Genomic DNA, 15,053 nt, shown 5'->3' with positions numbered 1-15,053 from the left:
GTAAAATATGGTTCCATGAAAAGTTTACAACAGAATCTAGAGACTAAATAAAAGCAATGGCTAAAGTTGGGCAATAATGTTATCGATAACTTTTATTCATTTCATCTTAAATAGTATAAATTATTGAAGACAATTAATTCAAATGTTTAATATATTAGAATAATATTTAACTTGCTGACTGACACGATGATTAAACAATGGATTAATGAATTTGAGAGTATTATTTAATGGCTTTTCGTTGTCTTTTGTGTCGCGAAGGCCATCCAAGCGTGGCGCATTTTCCACCAGGAAACTCGTTATGTATGATGATTAATTTTTCACGCTGATTGGATACTGAAGGTCACATCATGTCATAGCATGTCGCGTTACTAAAAAGATGATGATGACATTATTGTTGTTGTATTGTGTTGGATATACAATGTTTCATATATAAAAAATAAGTAAAATTGGGTCGAAAAAAGCATATACCAATCCAAAAATCAGATATTAACAATATTGTTACATATTTTTCAATTCAAATTCAACTCCCAACAAATTATCCCAATAAGTTTGTCATGATAATGAGATGGCAAGGCTCTTCATTTATACACATTATGATTTTTCTTTTGCTTGAAATTGGAATTAATTAATGTATAATGAAGTCTGTTATACAGCATAAAAAAACTGCTAAAGACTAATAATTATTTATAATGTATACAATTTTTCTGGTGAAATATTTTGGTATTTTTACTCTGTTCATGACAGAGTTATGATGATTGAGCCCATTCAGAACTATTTTGATCTGTATCTTTTAAATAATCTTGTTAGATTTTGGAAAAATGTATTATATTAATGAAAAAAATGTATTATATGGGTAATTTTTATGTAAGAAATTGTTCATTAAACAATTATGTAAGAAATTGTTCATTCAACTACAGTTGACTTTTTCTGAATGAAATTGATAGCTTGGGAATATTGTTATTGTTATAACGACATGTATATATATATATATATATATATATATATATATATATATATATATATATATATATATATACATATATATATATATATATATATATATATATATATATATATATATATATATTATATTTGGGATTTTTACAGAAATGTAATAATGTTTTTATATTAAATGTAATGCAAATTTTTAACCAAATAATAGAGTAACTATAACTTATCTGGTGATGGGTTAAATCTTTCGTAAATTCACAATAATTTACCTTACAATAGAAAATATGAGTTAATAATAATCAACGAACATGAAAAGATAATATGAAACAATAATGAGTAACAGTAAACGAACGAAGTAAGGACGCGAACAATTGAATATTAAATTAAAAAATGCATAACTTAACTCTATAGAGAATTACCCATTATTAAAAACAAACTGCTTCTCAATAGGTTATCATCCAATTCCAATAAAACAATCCAAAATCTAACAAGATTATTAAAAAGATACAGATCAAAATAGTTCTGAATGGGCTCATTCATCATAACTCTGTCATGAACAGAGTAAAAATACCAAAATATTTCACCAGAAAAATTGTATACATTATAAATAATTATTAGTCTTTAGCAGTTTTTTTATGCTGTATAACAGACTTCATTATACATTAATTAATTCCAATTTCAAGCAAAAGAAAAATCATAATGTGTATAAATGAAGAGCCTTGCCATATGTGTATTGACATTTAATGGCCAATAATTGAAAGAAGCAACAATATTTATCGTGTTCAAAATTATTTTATACATACGTCATTTAACTTTTTGATATCAAAAAACGTCGCAATGTTGCCGCATCAACTCTGAGTTTTAGTTCAGTTTGTCTTTGACATACTGAATATAATTTATACATACAGAATATAATTTATTTGAACATTATATAAATAAAAACTATAGTTAATTATACAGCCACAATAGTCTATAGGTCAGAGTTATAACCTCTCATCACTTCTAAATAATCAGAGAGCATTGTGTCTCTTTTTAACTAGAATAAAATGAGAAGGAAAATATTGTCAGATTCTAAAACGAATTTAAAAATTACTTCAAACATCTTGATGACGTATGTACAAAAATATTTTGAATAGACTATATATAACGTGTGTACTTCTACAGAAACATCAGTCTTATTATCTTACACCCGTATCGGGTATAAATTTGTATCAATATTGAAATAGCATCATTATTTTTGATTGCCAAACTTCTTGGCCACTGAAAACCTACAGCATCCAATGTTTTACCCCTTAGAGTAGATACCAAACCTTAAACTAAATCCACCAAGTCTAATTTCACTTCTCAACGCTCTTATAATTAACTGTTGATAATTAAAACAATTTTACATTAAGGTGTTTGGTCATTATTGCATATAATTTAAGAAATACGCCTTAGCAATTTTTGTTCTTGCAGTTGGGACGTTGATTTTTTTCATCGACAGTGTAACAATCCCGACCACAAACCAAACCATTAGAATCGTCGTAAACCATGCAAAAACCTGTGTAAATATTTTGTTAAAGTGTCATTGTGCAACGCACGTCATTGCCGTTAATGCGTACCGTTTGTCTCGTAATGCCATAGCGATCCTTTGGATAGGCCACGACAATTAAATACCAATAGGCTGATCAAAAACAATAATAAATTGCCCAAGAGCAACCATCGAAAAAAAATTTTACGTATCATTCGCGGCGTCGACTTGTAGAAAGCGTAACTGATATTTATATGAACGCATATGTTTGCAACACACCGGAGAATTAACATAAACGATGCGATTTAAAAGGATTTCTTTTGTTACTTGTGTCTAATCGGCGATTCGATGTCCTCTGATGTTGCGAAATATTTTTCTTGTCATGGCTGTATGAATAATATAAAATTGTTTGTTGGATGGACAAGGGATGGACAAAAAAATATGAACAGCTAATATATACACAATAATTATTTATTAATAAGATGTTGAGTCACGATTAAAACAGCTACAATTATTCGTAGAATATATATCTGAATAGTTCTCAACGAAATGCCCCATTCTTGTAACAAAACATAATTAAGTTATGATGATTGTGCTCCTCAAACCCAAAGTGAACAGTATTTAATAGAATTATCAATCAGACAAGTCATGAGATTAAAAAATATAAACAGAGTTGCTTCGAATTTGATCTGACGTAACGATGAAAGAGCTGAACTATTATCACAACATCTGGCTGGCATATTCCAACCGAATGATATAGAATCTACAATGGATACAACTCCACGGACAGCTAGATATAGCTCCAAATAGAAGTATCAGCTTTCTAGCTTCGATATCTAAATCAACAATCAACAGTGTAACAACGGTTCTTGAAGAGGCATTCGAAGAAAAGTTCTGCCCTGCAATAATCCTGGACGTCTCACAAGCTTTTGACCGGTTATGGCATTTAGGATTAATCTATAAAATGAGGAACTTGCTACTGCTGAATTACTCTCAACTGCTGGAATCGTGTGAAAGAAAATGTAATCTCGCATGTCCCATTAGAATGTCCCTAGCATTCTCAACCCTTAACCATATATCGGCTGGAGTTCCCTAGGGTAGTGTCTTGTGATGTGACCAATTAACTATTATTTTAAGATAAAATAGATAAGCAAGATATTAATTATCTCTAGGAAACGTATACATACACACACAATTATTATCATCAATTATCTTGAATTTGTATAAATGCGAGACTAACCGAGAGATGAATGTCAAAGTTGCAATATTTTATGATATTCTCCAACATTTCATAACAGTGTATAAGTGACTCGGTTCCTTTAAAATTAAATATATTAAATTATATAAAAATTTAATTAATAATAAAATAACTAAAATATTAAAAAGTTAAAATTGATAAAATAATTTTAATCAAAAGTTAACTTTATTCAATGATTTTTTTATCAATAAACCGCTATACAAACCTGAATCTAAAGCCGATAAGACCCAACCAAAAGTTCTGATAACCTATAGAGCACTGCTTGAGAACCTAGTAGGTCGACCTTTAGATAACATCGGAAAATAAACGTTTTCTGTTATAAAATTCAAATGGTATCAGAAATAATACAATGAGCGACTGATACAACTGAATACGATGCGTTATCTTTAATTACAATACGCTAGACCACGCAAAAGTTAGATGGGATTGGCTGAACAACTTTGATGCATCCTCCTTATAGCCCGTACTTTACTCAGTCGGACTACCATTTGTTCCCGTCTCTGCAAGATTACTAAAATATAAAATAAATAAAGAAGAATCAAAAGGGGTTCTACAAGAAACAACTGAGTTCAGTTTCTCACCCAGAAATATCTCAAATTTTACAATGACATAAGTTTTACTACTTCTAAACCAATGATTAGTGTTTGAAACAAATAAGAATAAATTCACATTGATTACATGCAGCAAACACGAATCTTCCAGGATTTTTGGAAAATCTAATTTAATGACATTCCGATCAGCTTACACCCCTACCCAAACACTTTGCACCGATGGATCCATGAGTTATGAGGGTGTTGTTGTGGTTATTCTGTGTGCAATCCCCAAAATAAACTACAATTTTCACTGCTGAGCTGTTTGCCATTTGGAAAGCACTTCAATGGCTAGAAACAGATGGGACTGATAAATAGATGACCTGCATATATTGTCCTAGTATGCTGAGTGTAATTGAATCACACTCATGTGATCATTCATTAATAATTAGCGTACAAAGCACGCTCCATCACACTATGCAAGAAAATTTTTCTCAAAATCAACACATCATACAATATAAAGATATATTGAATTATATTGAATCCAAATTAAAAGGCATAACTCAACTGAGCTGGAACCTAACAGAATATAACAACAACTTATGGCCAATAAAACAGGAATTCTTCCCCTCTATCCTAATCCAAATCTGCCAAGTTATCCTTAACCGACTTATGTATGCTAGAACACTAGATATTCATCCATTCTCATCTGCTATGGGGAGACCCAATCAACGCCATCGCTTTAGTTAGAATCCTAGAATGTAACTGTTTGTCCGTATTAAGAACCAAACTTAACATCTCCCACTGTCTATCAGACTTATTCACCTCGTCAAACCTACTTAAACTTCTTAGATTCCTTGAAATCCTTAATCTTCAACATGATATCTGATCACAAATTATGCTATCCCAATAACTTTTTGGTTAATGTTTAGTTATGTCTCTTTTTACTCTGTTATTTTTATATCATTACAATTTTTTATATATTACCATACATCGTAATTGCCTAATAATGCATATGTCTTTTACACCTTGTACAATTTGTATATCGTAGTAAAAACGCATTGAAAAAAACAAAATAGAAATCGCTCTTTCTCCTACTCTTTTTTTTATAATTGTCTGATACTTGACTATTTTCTACTATATTTCTTTAATTGGGTTATTTTATTATCCTAAGAAATAAATATATAAATTTAAAGTCCAAAAAGTATGGTTTTGTGTACATTTGTCTGATTTTTCCTATTTATTCCTATTCTACAAGCGTTCCTACCCCTGTATATAAAATAACGAAAAAGAAAGTCAAAATTTAAATCAAAAACAAGACATTTCCTTGCTCATTTTCACACAATAATTTAAATTTTGGAAATAGAGTAATAAAGTACCGACAAGGTTTCAATAATATCTCTCATCTAATTAACATAGATGAATTCCCAATTCTTCCGCATTACACAAACCGTTCCCCTTGTTTCACTAATCAGTTCAACAGCGTATTTCCGATAAATCATTGGCGGAATCTTAATTTGTTTGCATCCGTTATTCACCTGTTGTGTAAACAACGTGATTTCACAAACTTTAGTTAAACGAAATCAACCCATTAAAAGAAATATTCACTTACTTTTGCTTCTGCAGCTAACACCGATAATGAACACCAAGATCAATCCAATAATCAAATGGTATCTCCCCGCCATCGCGAACACATCTGGAACAGATAAAAGAGTTAATTTATTGTTTGGTCAAAATTTTGAGTCTTAATTTTTGAGGTATAAAAATAAATCGGTATCAATATAGTTAATTTTAAAAAATATACCACAACAAATAAGTACTATGTCAAGAAGTTTAACTGGAGGCCATACCATGATATAATCCTTATAACTATAGGGTACGACATACATGTTGGTTCATTTATTTTCTATTACATTTTTTGTTATATTTTGAGTTTCCTTTGTAGGGTTTACTGGACTGGACCTACTGTTTAACGTGGGCTTTGAGCCATGATTCTCGACATTAAGCCCAGCGACCGGCAAATCACCAACTTAGAGATCTTCTCAAAAGACATTTGGCGTTATCCAGCCTAGTTACAGAAATGGATGAAATCATTTTCCTTGTCGGATTTTGTACTCTTGTCCATGCCTCAGCAGGATTCGAACACACAACAGCAACAGGACCGTTCTGTCGCCTTGATCACTGCGCCAATGAAGCCGACGTGTATACAATTTAAGTGATTTAAGAAACAAATACATTTGATATTATCTGGTGAGAGATATTCTTAAAAAATTATATTAAAAATGAATATCTCAATAGCGATAGTTTTCATATTGAAATATATTTAGAGAAAATTTGCCCAGTCATCATATAATAAGGTACTGTTGTACACAATAATCATTTATTAAACTTTGTCTTTGAGGAATCCAAGATACTCAATTGAAAATGACTGTAGTTATTAAGGTTGCAGAAACAGCTTAAAAAATTTTAAGTTGTAAAATGAATGATTTTGATAACTGATTAGATTTCTGTGTATTTAAATATTGCTGAATTGAATTGAATCTTTTAACGGGCAGAACAGGGGAAATACGTCTTTTAACCGACTTCTAATGTATAATGTACCATTAATTAAGTACCATTAGTATGTTAATGTAACAAAATTAAGTACATTTAAGCAATTAATTTAAACGACCATCAACGACCATCAAGAAGATCTTATAAAGAAGATGTTGAATATGATTTTTACTAAATTTATGATAACATATACTTTTCGTTTTAGATGTTGTCCACGACTTTATTTACCATCGGTTTCAGACGATTTATTATAACTTTCGCGAATATATTCATGAGTGTGCATAACAGAGTAATCCCTCTATAATTATTACAGTCTTTTTTATTTGCCAACTATGGTATTTGTCCCTCGTTCCATCACCTACTGTAAATTTCCACTAATTAGTCAGTAGCTTTCTACATTCTTTCCATTATCTTTTCATCTTCAGTTACTATGTCTCCTATTTTATCTGTAAAAAGGTATGGTTTTCTTAACTCTTTGACTCCTTTATTTCGATATTATTCATAAATGTAATTGACGGACTTCCTAAAAATGATGAAACTCGTATATATATCAACGGATACGTCCGAAACTTTTATAAATAAAAAACCTATCTCATACATATATATTATCCTCTAATTCGTTAAATTTGAAAATTGTGACGGCGATACGTAAAAAATGATATTCGTAGCGAAAGCTGTTTCGTACGAAACCCATTTCCAAACAACGGCATATGCGCGCGAAGAATTAAAAGAAAGTGCTGTGTGTTTTCATTCGCCTTAACTATTAGTCATACACCTTTTCTAAATCGGAATCGACGAGTTTCAAATTAGCGGACGACTCGAGACGCTATACCGAGTGCATCGAAATATTCCATTCATTCATTATTGAAATAATGAGCGCTATAATTTTTTTTTAATATAAGGCCGCTTGTTAAATACGCCTAATACTCTTTTAATCATAAACGAACTTACTAACTTAGTAATTCTTTTCGAGTTTTTCATTAAAGAAAACATGTCAAATAGTATTTATTCATAGTTTTGACAATTTGATTCTATACATTTTATCTCTCAGGTAATTCCATTCCAAAAAAAAGAGTTTATCCTTTGAGCAACATCATTTATCGAACCATGTTTTAACTTCCTCGCAACACTTTGCAAGCGCTGTTGACACAGGCGAAAAGTCCGATGGACACAGGTTTGGAGAGTACGGCGGGAGCGATAAGACTTTTTATCCAAATGATTTTAGCCTTTATTTAAGTATTTTTTCTAATGAGACACAAGTGTTGTCATGCTGCAAAATCGCCCTACCATGATGTGAGCGTTTTTCTCTCAGTGCAGAGTTCAACTTGATCATTTTCTGTCGGTGCGATTTCCATCCTTCATAATTATTCACAAATTATGACTCGGCTCTCATTCAATCTTTTTCTCAATGGTCTTTCAGTTCTTGTTAGGTCTTCATTATTTGATAAAGCAATCCTCCTGCAATCCTACAATTTCCCATCTAATATTCATACTATTCTTCAATAAAATAATAAAAGCAAAACTCCGTATTTTTAACAATGTTATAAATCTATAACGCTATTTTAGAGGAACGTAACTTGTGTAGTTAGTAACACATATCACATATGTATCTAATCATAATATTGCGTACTTCTGAGTAATGGAAACGGTTTACAAAATTCGGAAAGTAATTACTGACACACCTCACATACAAGATCACTTCGTTTAATTCAATATACCTCAGTTATACCCTCAAGATCTCAAACCATCAATACAAAATAACCTCTTAATAAACCTTTCAACCAAAATAATTATTTTACATAACTACATCCTTTCACATATTGCTAAATCGGTTAAAAGTGGCCTATCCCACCTGCTATTGCAACCCCATACTGCTCTTAATGCTTACTTACTTAAGTCAGATAAAATCAGGTAAGCTATGTTTATCACAAGTATTTATAAAGGGCTATAATATTATAAAATTAAATAGATGCCACTTTTATAAAAATATCTTCTTTGTTTATAATAGTAATTTAAACAAAACGTTTAAATTTAAATACCATACTTATATAATACAACAAAAAAAAGATAAGAAGTAAAATTAGATTTTAAACTGTTCTAATTTACAGAATCCTTAAGAAACTTTAGATGAATTTTTATTCCTGAAAATGATCATTTTCTTAATTTGTTAGTTAGAACTCTTCGTTACATCTCTTTGACATTATTGGTCTCTTTAACCGTTCTGATTGCTCACATATAACTTCTTCGTTAATCTTGTAGTAATTGAAATGCTTCATTATTGATATAGCCTACTAAGTTTAAATATTGTGTAATATCACTAGAGAATAAAAATAATTATGATTACAACAAATAGTATTATAGAAAATCCATTTACCCTTAAATTTAAATAAAGTGTTAATTATTTTAGGTATAAACCCCATAAAACGTAGGTCTACGATTATGATCATATTTTTAGGCTCCGAACTTTAGGCTCGGATAAACTACAACTGAGAAAAATGAAAAACCATCGCAAAAACTAGTAAATTTAATTACACTTATAGTAACATCCACCCTAATTACAGAACTTAGCGAACTAGAAATAACTTTTCCTCCCAAAGCAGTTTTTATCGAACGAAGAGTACAGACCAGAGAATAGAAGATCTTTAGAGTAACTATAAATGGGTACGATGAGTCTACACGCTACCATTGTCAGTAAGCTTGCCTAATGGCTAAGTATCTAAAATATAAAGTCGCCGTCTGGAATGCTATGACCTAGAACCACACATCATGGAACTAAAAATGTTCTTAACTGAAAAAATTATTGACATAATGATGGTTTCCGAAACACGCTTCATAGATAAACACTAGACCCAAATATAAGCCTTACGACATAAAATACCCAGATGATAAAGCACCTTGAGTTACAGCTATAATCATGCGTGAAGACATAAAGCATAATAGTAAAGATTTCGGAAACCCCCAAAAAACCTGGCCTAACTGACAGCATGAGAAAAAACACTGTGTCGAATGGCCTAGATAACATCAAAATATTGAATTCGCAGGCTGGAGTCGAGTAAGTATAACTTTTTTGAACAATACAATCGGTCAATAACGATCTTCTAGTATTAATTCTATTAATTTACAGGTGTGCTTTCCGACGACTTCCAAACTTTCATTGACAAAAGTCTTACAAACTGCCCTGGTGAAAAATTTCACGCCGATTGCCTTGTAGAGAGGGTTAAACACTTAGTTGGTGTCATGGTGTGGTCTGTTATCTCTGCCAAAGTCATGTGATGCCTATATAATTTAGAATGCAACAAGACCAATACAAGCGAGTACTAGAAACCCGATTACTGCTGAAGACCAATGAATAGTTCCCTTACGATGACTATATTTTTATGCATGATTCGGCACCGTGTCACAAAACTGTTTGTTACTATTTTGCCTTGATCGAGAAGTTCACCAGACGTGAATACCATAGAAAACATGTGGGAATACAACAAATGGGCATTTGCAAAAGAAGTGATTACCACTAGGATGCAGTTAATTGAGAAAATCTCATGAGAGAATGGCATCACAACTCCAAACTCCAGGAAGATGCTAAAACATATATTGAGAGCATGCATCAACACATAGAACCTCTAGAAGATTCTAAAACTGTTACAGATAAAAATAAAAGATTTATAAGAGACCCCCAACTAATAATTTGTTAGAGAAATACATTTAAATTAGAAAAATAAATAATCTCAATATTGTCCCTAATAATTTGGCCACCCACTGTATTATAATTATAAGAACAGGGCACTGGGCAAATTGTTGAACTACTTAGAGTAACAATTTAAAAAAATGATAAATTTAACTGAAGCTCAAAGAGATAAATAATAAAATATATGATTTTTTCTTACAAAACCATTAATGGCATTATAAAGCAAACGAAAATAATTTTATATATCAATAAAAAGAAGTTCTTACTCATCCACGACCACACTGAACCAGTTCGAGAATACAATCCTCCTTAAACTGTAACTAACACCACCGCACACAGAGACACCGTTTCTGAATGGGGATAGTTCTCTCAAGATACGCGCGCTCGCTTACTGAGTAGAGACCGTTTTGTGGAGTCGCCGCCGCTTCGTAAGCGTCTCGATCATCGAGTGAAGAGTCCGCTTCTGCTGCCGGATCGTGCGCCAACCCACTGACCGACTTTCCAACCCGGCGACGACGACGACGACGACGATGTCGACTCCACCAGCCCCACGACGGGTGAGAGCGGTGTTACGTCACGAGCACGGGCGAGAGGTCACACCGGACGCATCCGGGACCCAGATGGATCTTGGCCTCTTTAAAATTTCCCCGACGACGTTGGTCAAGGGTGATAGTGACGAGGAGGACAAGCCTGAGTCATTCCAGGTGACGTCTGGCTGTTGCTACATCGCTACCCCCACACAAAACGTAGTTTTTCCTAGCTTAAATAACATAAATGATATTTTTATAAATCAAATTAATGGCGAAGTCGCATCCATGACAAATTATGTGAAACCTTTCATCAGTTTTGAATAAATACCGAATTATTCGATGTATAAGAATAGAAACACTATTAAAACAAACAATAACTACAAGTTAATATATAATTCAAAACAAAAATAATTCTACATAATAATCACCAATTGATCTATTGGTAAGATTTTTTTGGTCAACGGTGAGCAAATGTGCCATCCACTTTGTGTCCGCTGACGCAGTCAGTATTATCCAAAACCAGACATATGATTTAATTAGTCATTTTAATTCACTTCATAATCCTTTTCACCATTACGTATCAATTTTACATCTTTCATTTTATATATTTTTATATTATTCATTAAAATAAACAACTCGTCTTTGTACATTAATTTACGTAAAGAAGAGAGAATATAAATTGTATTTTATTTACAACACTATTTCCTCTCCTTAACAACAGATATATTGGTAAAAACATTGGAAAAGTTTAAAATAAAATCTTTAGAAATAAAGATTTGACCTGTTCTTCTAATAATAATCACAAGAATCTATGGAAATGCTTGGATTACATAGTGAATGTTGTAAAACCTCTGATTCATACTATCACAAAAATATATTTGGTTTAATACAAATTTTTAAAAACACATATAATTTTTGATGAACTGATATAACTTCGAACTTTTTTTAATAAATATCGAATTATTCGTTGTAAAAGAATACAAACAGTTTATCAAAATATACAATAATCGTTTTTATATATAAGATACAATAATCATCAAATCTACTTTTGGTAAAGCATGTTCACAAGTACATAAAGGTACATTAAGAGAAGATAGAAAATTAAAAATCCTGAGAATTCTTTTAAATTATTTATACATAACACTAATAAGCAATTTGCTTTTATTCGAATTTATTGCGATTTTAAAATCACAAAGAACTTATTCCACGATACACATCTTGGGCTTAATATCTATGCCACTGTTTTAAAAATAACTTTACTCAACTAAATTAAAAGGTTTCACTCTCCATAATTTCCTAAGTCCTCATTATCTAAGATCTGGAAAACTTCAACACTGAAATCTTGATGGGATCTTTGTTCATGTCATTGACCATAGTCCTTGATAAGGTTATCGACAGTTTTTACCTTCAGGTCCTAATATGTTCCTAATATGTCTAATATCAGAGTTGAACACTGTAATCCCACAATGGTTTCAAGGCTTATTGGTAAAACACAAACTTATTATATACTGACAGGGCTGAATACCTACCTAATAACCAATAAAAATTTTGTACTTCAGCTTCTGTTGAGAAATGAAGGAAGGATCAAACCCAGGTTTGACATGTTCTTCTAATAATAATTAAAACGATCTAAGAATATACGTGGACTGATGGTGAACGTTGAACTTATTATCGAATGTATTTAAAACGTTTTTGGTTTACATACAGATACACTTTTGGTAACTTGAAACAACTTCAAATGATGTGGTATCATTTGATTATCAGAGAAAACAGCAGCATTCGATCAATAACGAATTAGAAAGAACAAAAATTATAAAAAGTACTAAACTGCAGATATATTTTTGCTTCAATAAAACACAGTACTTCTTCATATGACATTTTTTTAATTTAGACATCAGATCACACTAAATATGACGTATAAGGAGGTTAAGGTATTTGAATAACGGAAAGAGGCCACAAGGAACCTACTCTGTGTTACAATTAAGTCTCAACCTGTTGAGATCAATAATTTTACGAAACAACCAATAATAGTATATTTACGTCTCACTATGTTTTGACCGCACCAGTATATTGAATATATATGAAGCGGCGTACTTTAATCCGTATCTATAGCATTTCATCAAATTAACATTTGTAAATGACTTAATTGAGATGCAACATATATTGGACTAACACGGAATCGGAACAATTGAATTATCTAAGAGAGATAGGAATCTAGTTAACACGGTAAATGCATGAAAATAATGGCAACAGTTCCGGACCGTTTTATTTTACCGTAATAGTAATTACTTCGTTTTTAATTCGCCGGCTAATTTGTCCGCAAAACGGGAGGTAAACAACCTCATTCCCCCCTTGCCAGATCATTAATTCCGCCTAATTTTATATCCGAAAACTGTTAATCGACAAGGACTAATTAATGTTGGACATCAAGCATTTCAAAAATTGTTACCCAGAGATCAGGCAACCAAGAATACTTCATATATACATTTGCGATTATATTAGCTTTAAGTCTTCTAATCAAAGAGAATATATTTTAATTATCTAGTAAGCTTATTCTTCAGTTTTTATATCAATAATATTGCAAATTTCACTAAATTATTGTATGCATCATTACCTGACTTGAATATTAGATGACCGGAAATACACTACAAGGTATTTAATATCACATATACAGGATTTAAAACATAATTTATCTGGTTCATATGAATCTCCTCAGATGCAAGTGGGTCAAACGACAGTTTTTTTCTGTTTCTCTTTCTAATTAACCTGATTTAAAATAAAGTGTTTACCAAAATAATGTTTATACATTTTGATGAAGGAGAAACGCTGAATATTTTCGTAAATATTTGTAATAGTGAGTGACCGAAAGTGGAATGAAACGACGCCTTGATGCAATCTAGTATCCTATGGTTTGTCCCAAGGTTCTAGGTCTAGTAAACCCAATGAATCAAAAACGGACGAAAACGTATTAATAGCTCACCGGATTGTGTAATATTCAAATTCTATTTATTGTCTGCTGTGTGATTCATTAGAAGGTTTTCGATGAATGAAAGTCCGTGAAAAGGATGTGTGATGTTTCGGACAGACGCATGATGTGAAGAGAATAAGGCATGGCCTACTTCTCAGCGTGAACGTAATAAGAGATTCCTACGGTATTTTGCTTCATCTTTTTATTGGTAAATTGCTACCTAGTTGGCAGATAAAATATGATGAAAATAGTTAGATACATCGTAATAATATATCTTAATGGTAATACCGTAGATAATTAGGTAGTAAATTAATTGATGAGTTAAGAAAAATGTTTTAAACTATAATTTTAATAACAAATAACACTTTCACGCTGTTAAAAATATTATTGGATAAATGTTGTGGTTTAAAGTTATTCCAAGAAATTAAAATTTCCTTTTTGTTTTAAATTCTCCTTTTTACCAACGAGGGTTTATCTGGACTGGAACTACTTTAACATGGACTCCGAACCACGGTCCTCTGCATTAAGCCTACCGACTGGCAAATAACCAACTTAGAAATCATCCCAGAAAACATCCGGTCTTACCCAGCCTGGTTACTGGCGTTACTGATGATACAACTTTTGTTCTTCTCAAAATAATACCTAAATAAAATTTCATGGGTTGATTAAACATTGATGGACAAAAATAATGTTGTTGAAATCAAGCAGTGTCTTGAAGAGCTCCATGGAAACTTATTTCATACTATTTAATGAAACTTCTAAGCTATTTTTGTTAATTTTAATCTTCGATTCAGTCCCATATGCCAGAGTAATTTTTAGAAAAAGTAAATTTAAAACTTCTAAATATATACAAGCATAGTATTCAAGATATAATGTTAAAAATAGTGAGAATGAATGAGTTTATCTATATATAGTTTGGTTTAACAAGTTGTACTTGTCTGTAATAGAATGTGTGGAAAAACAAAACCTTTTACTTTCTATATTAGAAAAACAATTAAATTGATGCCACTAAAGAAATATGGAACGAAATGTTGAACGTTAATATGTCAAAAATTGGAAGTTTCTTTA

The 15,053-nt window shown here is 31.5% G+C and overlaps 1 protein-coding gene and 1 long non-coding RNA gene across 2 annotated transcripts in view; one reads left to right on the top strand and one right to left on the bottom strand.

Annotated features, from left to right (window-relative positions):
- Nucleotides 1-10,978, bottom strand: part of LOC143194965 (uncharacterized) — an 80,547-nt gene extending 69,569 nt beyond the window's left edge. The window contains exons 1-2 of the mRNA XM_076401782.1: nt 10,754-10,978; nt 5,862-5,945 (exon numbers count right to left, since the gene is read on the bottom strand). Coding sequence (XP_076257897.1) covers nt 5,862-5,945; nt 10,754-10,757 — 88 coding nt within the window. The 5' untranslated portion in view covers nt 10,758-10,978. The remainder of the gene's footprint in view (nt 1-5,861; nt 5,946-10,753) is intronic.
- On the top strand, nt 5,876-9,152 carry LOC143194966 (uncharacterized). Its single transcript, XR_013005430.1, has 2 exons — nt 5,876-6,125; nt 6,195-9,152. It is a non-coding gene; the product is annotated as an uncharacterized LOC143194966 (long non-coding RNA).
- Nucleotides 10,979-15,053: the final 4,075 nt, after the last annotated feature.

The sequence above is a fragment of the Rhynchophorus ferrugineus genome, unplaced genomic scaffold (genome assembly GCF_030347505.1).
Source record: "Rhynchophorus ferrugineus isolate W39M unplaced genomic scaffold, kcgeb_rfMv2 rfM4, whole genome shotgun sequence".
NCBI classification, from domain to species: Eukaryota; Metazoa; Arthropoda; class Insecta; order Coleoptera; family Curculionidae; genus Rhynchophorus; species Rhynchophorus ferrugineus.
This window is presented reverse-complemented; position numbering and strand designations above follow the sequence as displayed.